The sequence below is a fragment of the Panthera uncia genome, chromosome E3 (assembly GCF_023721935.1).
Source record: "Panthera uncia isolate 11264 chromosome E3, Puncia_PCG_1.0, whole genome shotgun sequence".
Classification (NCBI taxonomy): Eukaryota; Metazoa; Chordata; class Mammalia; order Carnivora; family Felidae; genus Panthera; species Panthera uncia.
The window spans coordinates 29,336,916-29,344,279 of NC_064815.1; the positions used below are offsets into that span (position 1 = coordinate 29,336,916).

Below are 7,364 nucleotides of genomic sequence, written 5' to 3' on the forward strand. Positions count from 1 at the left end.
TCAACAGCGAGGCAACGAAACCCCGCAGCGGGCGATCATAACCGCGCCCCGGCGGGTACGCTCTGTGAACTCTGCGTGAGCCTTCCCGTGAGCCTTGGGGAACCTGCGTGGACCTTACCGTGAACGATGTGAATAACCTGTAGAATGTGTTAAGTGCCTCTTAGGAAAGAAAAAATTTATCGGGCTGATAATTTTCCCATGAAAACGATGTCCTCGAGGTAACATTTTCTCCTGCCCAGCCTCGTGTCTCGGCTTAGGGATGTCACAGCCCGCTTCTGAATCGGACACCTAGCACTGACTGTCTCACTTAATCCTTCTAATGACAAACACATGGAAGACTCGTTGAGGGTATAGGGCAGGGCTTCTGGACTCTACCAAGTTGCAAATATTTTGTTATGCTCCTCGTACAATTCTGAAATTGCATTCATAGATGAGAGTGTATCTCCCCATTTAATGTTTTGTTTTTTTAATTGGTATGTGTATTTTTTAAATTTTTATTTTCTTAATGTTTATTTTTGAGAGAAAGAGAGACGGAGCACAGCAGGGGAGGGGCAGAGAGAGAGGGAGACACAGAATCCCAAGCAGGCTTCGGGCTCTGAGCTGTCAGCACAGAGCCCGACGCGGGGCCCAGACCCACAGACCGAGAGATCAAGACATGAGCCGAACGTGAGTCGGATGCCAACCGACTGAGCCACCCAGGCGTCCCTCCAACCGACTCAGCCACCCGGGCGTCCCTCCAGTTTACCTTAAAGAGGAGACAGCCTGAATCCTCAGTGACTTTGTAATGATTCTCCTGTTGTTTCTCTCCTAGTCTAGCTTAGTTTGCCCCCAAATGTAATGTGTGTGAGGATGGCCGTAGATGGTTGTATAAACACAGCCACGTGTGTATCCTAACCGAGTGGGTGTGTACACGCAGGCTCAAGAATCTCACTGACACGCTGGAGGTAACTTGTCCTGTACTGATCTCATCTGTGTTCTCTCTCCCAGGTATCTTCCCACGAAAAAGTGGGGCCACTGTAGGGTTTTTATTGTTTGCTGCCAACTTGCATTAACCTTGACAGTGCCTCGGGAGCTCTGTAGCAGTCGAGGGCAGAGTTCGTTTACCACAAGAAGGTTTTCTGAAGCCTCCCTGATTGCTCCCGGTTCATAAGTAGTTCAAGGAGCTGTTGGTTCTGTTGGGAGGCAGCAACTCTAGCTCTGAGGCTCAGGAGAGACGCAGGAGGAAAGTCCGAGCCTCCAGCCATCGTCCTGCTTTCCCGATGCCTCATAGGTACTAGGGATTAGAAGTGTATCTGAAGACAGAGGAGCCTAGAACAGCAGAGTTACCGTAGCTGAGAAGCGGATTAGTAGATGAGCCTGATAGGAAGATTTTTATTTTTATTTAATGAGGGAAAGGGAAAATGCCGAAATTTCCAAAATGGAGAAGCCCCATATTGAGTAGAGCCAGGTATGTTAAAGGCATAGATCATTTAGTCAGTGAAGGTCTTGGAAGTTTTTGTCCCCGTGGGCTCTAGAACAATGGAGCCAATGACTGATGTGTCGATTTCTCTGTTTTGCCGGGGCTGCAGTTCACCTGGAGCCGAGGAAGGTCCTGCAGAGGGTCCCGGTGCAGAGCTCGAGCCTGGCAGCCCCTCTCCTGATTCCCGGGAGAAACCAGAGACGCTCACGAGTCTTAGCAGCAAATTAAAGAAGGCCTCGCCACCCTCGGACCCCAGCATCCAATCTACCAAAGAAGAAGTCTCTGAAAACATTGCAGCCAAACCCGAGGAGTTTTCGCCCGGTGCCGACGATCTCTGCGGCAGCACCAGGAACGGCGCGGGGGACGATCCGCTCCCTAAACCGTGCGGCCCCGGGGATTTAACAGACGACCAGAGCAGACCAGCCCAGGCTGCATCAGGGACGCGCACAGACAGCCCGCGGGCCTCGGCCGCCGTGGAGGCGGCGCAGGGTTCGAGCCCAAGTCCCCCGGCTCGTTCCGAGGGCGCCTGCGAGCACGAGCCCTTCTGCGTCAGCGGAGACAAGCGCGCGGACACGGACACGGAGGGCCCTTGGAAGGGCGCGGGCGCGGCCGCCTCCGACCTCCCCTCCCCCCAAGTAGACACGGGTACAGAGCATCGCTCGGAAGGGGGCCCCGGGCAGAGTCACGGTGAAAAACGTGAAGAGAATAAGGTGGGACAGAAAGTTCCAGATCGCTCTCCGGTTAAGGAAAAAATCAGTATCCTCAGAAGAGTTGACCGAGGACATTACCGCAACCGAAGAGATCGTTCCTCCAGCGGAGAACGCGCGAGGGAGAGCCGGAGCAAGACCGAGGACCGCTACCACCGAAAGCGGCGCTCGTACACGAGGGAGCGGCCCAGGCAGGACCGCTACCGGACGGAGCACTGCGGCGGGAGCCAGCACCACCCCTGCCACGGGGAGCGGGCCAGCCCCGGCGAGCCGCGCTCCCTGGCCAGGTACGGCCACCACCACCCTCGGAGCCGGGGCGGCTCGGAGCAGGAGTGGGGCCGGTACCACCACTCGGAGGGCGAGCACCCCTGGGCCCGGGAGAAGTACTACCCCGAGAAGCTGCGCTGGGACAAGTGCCGGTATTACCACGACAGGTACACCCTGTATGCGGCGCGGGAGTGGAGGCCCTTCCACGAGCGCCCGTACGACAAGGCGGCCGCGGCCGGCCGGCCCTACCGGGACTGCTACAGGAGCAGGAAGGGCTGTGAGGCGGCCGCTAAGGGGAAGGGTCGGCACCGCTTCAGCCCCCGCGCAGGCCCGCCCCCCGCGCCCCTCCCCTACCCCGAGAAGCACCCCCACGAGAAGATCGCGCCTGGAGCCGAAGACGACACCTGTGACCTCGCCGGCCGGTTTCACGACCACGAGAACGTCAAGTCACGGAAACGGAGGTACGACAGCCTGGAAAACGGCGACGGTCGCGGAGAGAAGAGAGCCTGGAGAGGCGCACAGAAGGAGCCTTTAGAAGAGCCGAAAGTGAAGAAGCACAAAAAATCAAAGAAGAAAAAGAAATCCAAAGACAAACACCGAGACCGAGATTCCAGGTGAGGGAGAGGCCGCCGGCGCCCCGTGTCCGCTTCCTGCGCCGCGTCCCCACCTCCGCGAGCCTCGGAGTCCCCTGCCGTAGATCTCTGCGGGCTGTAGCCCCGCTTGTAAGCCGTGTCTTACTTCACGGGATCGGAAAGTGCCTAAAAACCTCTTTTTCCAAAACGATGCCAGTTTTGGTCCGCGCTCGATAATTCGCGGGAGTAAGTGCGCGGTGGTCTGTACGTGAGAACTTGGGAGTCTCTGACCTCGTAACCGGTGTTCGTAATCTTACTCGGCAGATGTAGTTCCCGTTTTCCTACCCGTTAACGTTTCCTTCCAACTCAGGGACCGCCAGGCGGGCAGGCAGAGGCGGCCACCGTCCCTTGGCGTTTGCCGGCCCGCCGACGGCGCGGGTCCGGGACGAGCACCTGTCGCCCCGGCCTGGTCCGTTCTTCTGGCTCCGTGTCTCAGTTTGCAGTCTAGTTGGGAAGCTTGTTTTTGTATTTTTAAAAAGCTAAACGGGTCAGAGATTGTCTGGAAAATGACTTCTCCGTGACGAGATGACTGAGCACGAGCGGCGTTGCTACGCGTCTTAACTAGAGATGTGACGCCTCTAGAGACTGAGACCCCGGGGCAGGATCACCAGGAGCCGTAGGTAGACAGCCGCCCTTACCCGAGGGGGACCTCCCTCCCTCCTCGGTGCCCGAGGCTCCGGGCAAAAGCATTTTTTCCCCTCAGCCACTGGTTTTGGAGAAGTTGGCGAAAGCCTTCCTCTGGACCTGTGGCCGACGACCTCAGCCCCGGGGCAGAGCGGAAGGCAGGGCGGGTGGGGTCCGGGTTGGTGAATTTACACCCCGGACTTGAAAATCCCCTGCGGGGAGCGCGGCACAGCGTCGGGTAGGCTTCACCGGTGTGTGTGGGTGTGGGTGTGGGGGTGGCGGGTGCAAGGCCAAGGACCGGGCCTCTCCGAGGCGGTTTTGGTTTTGTGGTGGTTTGAGTTGTGGCTTATTCCTCTGCAGGCATCAGCAGGATTCCGATCTTTCGGTCGCGTGCTCTGATGCCGACCTCCACAGACACAAAAAAAAGAAGAAGAAAAAGAAGAGGCACTCGAGGAAATGCGAGGACTTTGTTAAAGACTCAGAGCCACACCCTCCCAAGGCCGCCAGCCACGAGACTGTTGACCGTTTCCGGAGAACGGACGGCGCTTTCCCCCTCACTGATGGGCTGCCTCTGGAAGGCGTTGGGCCTTTCTGTGAGAAGAGAAAACATTTAAGGATGGGAAGCAGGGATGACAGGTGTCCTCTGTCTGAGTGTGGCCAGGGTAAGAGGCGATACTTGGAATTAAGAATATAGAAAGGATTTCTTGCTGACACGCGGGAAGAGACCCTCGCGTGGCATGAAAGGGCGGACCCTCCGGTAGGAGCCCCGCCGCCCCGGTCCAGCCCCGGCTCCCAGGCGGAGCGCGGGCTTCGGTGGCGCGGCGTGGGGACCCGGAACCGGTCCCTTAGTGCTGATGGAGAACCTCGGTGACGTGGAGCCGGGCTCAGCAGAGCCTCTGTGACGAGGCCGCTGGAGGTGGTGGCTCTGGGGGTGTGTGTGTGGCTCCTGAAGGACCAGAACTTCTGTTTCTAAGCCATTTCTGATAGAAACGTTTTCACGGTATTTTCTTTCTTAAACGTCTAGACCTCGGAGTGCGAGCTTAAACTCAGTTCGAGGGCTCGGGTCATTAGGCACATCCGCTGTCGCTGTCGGCCGGCCTCTCTCTCGGGGCACCTGGACTGCGGGGCGCTGGCTCCTGCTGCGCGGCTCCCCCCCCCCAGGCCGGGGGCGCCGCGGGGGCTGGATTCTTACCGCCTGGCGCCACTGTCTCCGCCCTCTGCCCTCGCACCGCACTTAAAGCCGCCCCCGTCCCTCAATCCGGTTTGTGCGGGTGACCCACGGGCCGGGCGAGGTGTCCCCGCCCGTCCCCGTGTGGCCTGCCAGCTCAGAAAGGCTTTCCGGGTTTTAAATGGCTGGAGGCACCCGAAGGGGAAGACGGTTGTCCTCTGGCCTTTTGTACAAACGGCCCCAGACGCCTGAGGTGTGCTCTTGGGACTTTGATGCGGCGTCTTGGTGACCCAGAGGCCCTTTGGTTGTGTGTTTCGAGGGCAGACCAGTCCCTCCAGTGGCCCCCGGTCAGTGTGGTTGTTGACCGAGGAGGGACAGATGGGCCCCGAGCATGAGGGAGGCAGTGTCCCAGCGGGAGGGACATGGGAGGCTCAGGGCGGAGAAGCGTGGCCATGGCCGGCCAGACGGTGACGCGGGGCCGTTGTCTGCCCTGGGCTTTTTTTAAGGTATTGATGATACGGAGTTTCAGATCGGTGTCCCGTGACCCTTTTGGTGATTTGGGAAAGGGGCTTGGCCTGGTGAGGGTCGAGTCTCTTCTGACCACCGCCTAGTACTTGGGAGGAAGTGGTGGGCGGCGTCCCAGCCGTTCCGCCTGTTGCCAGACCCTCCCCCCACCTCTCCCCGGCTGCAGGTGCCTGGTGAGGACCACGGTCGGTGGCCGCCAGCACACAGAGGTGGCTCCGGAGGGAAAACGGGTTGAGTGTGAGCCTGAGCCGTTGGCATTTGGGGGCCACACGTGTGTCCCTAGGGGCTGCGATACGCCTCTGTGTCAAGCGGCGGCCCTTTGTGTCCTGGGCGATGGCACTCGAAGGCTGGTGTGCGGCCAGCGCTTCCGGGGAGAGCAGACGGAGGAATCCGTGTGCCTGTCCCATCCTGTCCTCTTCAAGGACAGGGACCACCTGCTTGGCCTTCCATGCCAGACATCCCTGTCTTCTGGCTGAGGATGACAGACCCTGTGGCCCACCTGCCACGTGTCCCCTGTTCCTGGTAACTTGACCCGTCAGACTCCCGTCTTCCGGCCCCACGACACGCTGCCTGGTTTCTTTGGCCTGAGATCTGCTCTCTCCTGCGGGGACAGTGCTGATGGGTGTGGGCGGAGAGGGCCCCGTCCCCACAGGCACGGCTTTCGGTGCATCTCAGCCATCACGGAAGGTCTCGTTTTCAGTAGAAGGCTTGGCGACAGTGCGCGCCGGCTCGTCTCGTCCCGGTCCCGTGCTCGTCCCGTGCGGGGACAGATTTCGGGCAGCGAGCACCCAGCCGCCGAGAAGGGGTTCTGATTGTAATCACTTGCGCCCACACAGCAGCAGGCACGAAACATTCTGCAAAACCGTCATTAAAATCTCTTTCCTGATCTTTGCTTTCTAGGTGATTGAAAACTTGGCCTCAAAACAAAAAACTCACTAGTTATGGTAAGCGGTTTTCTATCTGTACGTTTCATAATTGCTTGTGGAGGCGCCGCGGGGACGCAGACGAGGAGTCGGGGGCCTCGGGGACCAGGCAGTGGCGCGGGGAGCAGGTGCGGGGGGCTCCCCCGGGCCGGCGCCGCGCGGAGCCGCGCTCAGACCTCGGCCCGCCTCCTCGGGTCCGGCCCCGTTTCGCCGGGCGGCGCCACCCGGTTCCCTCCTCCTCCCGTCGTCGTAAGAAAACGAGGGAGGGCGGAAAGTGCCAGAATCCACACAGACGGAGGAGCCCCTTTCCGCCGCCCGCCCCGCCCCGCCCCGCCGGCCTAGGAGAGCAGCCCCCTGGAATCGCCATCCTACCCGCGGCCACCGGTCCCCGTGCTTCGGGAGCGAGGGCGTGGCGGACCCCACGCCGGACACGCTCGCCTGCTGGCGCCCGGCCGGGAGCGCCGAGTCCGCGCGCGCCCCCAGAAATCACAGTGATTTCGGAAGGACTCGGCGTTATCTGAGCGAGGTCGGGGCGCCTCGTGACCGATCGGGACTCGGACGGCGCCCGGCGGGTCGCTCCCGGACCGCGACGCGGCGGCCCGGGGGGAGAGCAGTGCAGGTCGGCGGCCCGCGTCAGCCGAGGGAGGCGGGAGAGCGTGCCCTTCTCTCCGGAGAGGGGACGTCGTCCCGTGCGGCTCCCAGGCCGCAGGGGGGATTTGAAACGGATCTCGCTGAAGTGTCTGCGGAGGATTAACGTGCAGTTAACTAACCCGCTCAGTCCGTGTGTCTTAAGGAAAAGACCGAAGCCTGATTAAGGAATCGGGCTCTTCTCTAGCGAGAGGGGATTTAAGGCCGGAGAGGATCAGCGGCAGCCGGGCTCCGGCCCAGCAGGTGGCTCCCTCCGCACGTCCGTCCGGAACAGCCCGCTTCCTTCTCCGCCCTTCCGGAAGGCAGAGGGCCCGTGGTCGGGAAGAAGCGCTTCCCCAGGGAGCCCGGACGGTGCGGGAAGGAAGGAAGGCCGCGACTGGGGTGGTGGCGGGGGAGCCGCCCCGCCCGCCC

At 60.7% G+C, this 7,364-nt stretch overlaps 1 protein-coding gene across 2 annotated transcripts in view; it reads left to right on the plus strand.

The window, feature by feature from the left end:
• The window catches only part of USP42 (ubiquitin specific peptidase 42), a 48,619-nt gene that overhangs the window by 40,060 nt on the left and 1,195 nt on the right, over nucleotides 1-7,364 (plus strand). Inside the window, exons 15-17 of one of the 2 annotated variants that reach the window (XM_049638929.1) lie at nucleotides 1,569-3,047; nucleotides 4,050-4,351; nucleotides 6,283-6,326. In XM_049638929.1, the coding sequence (XP_049494886.1) occupies nucleotides 1,569-3,047; nucleotides 4,050-4,351; nucleotides 6,283-6,290 (1,789 nt within the window). In that variant the 3' untranslated portion in view covers nucleotides 6,291-6,326. The other variant, XM_049638928.1, reaches the window with a different exon arrangement.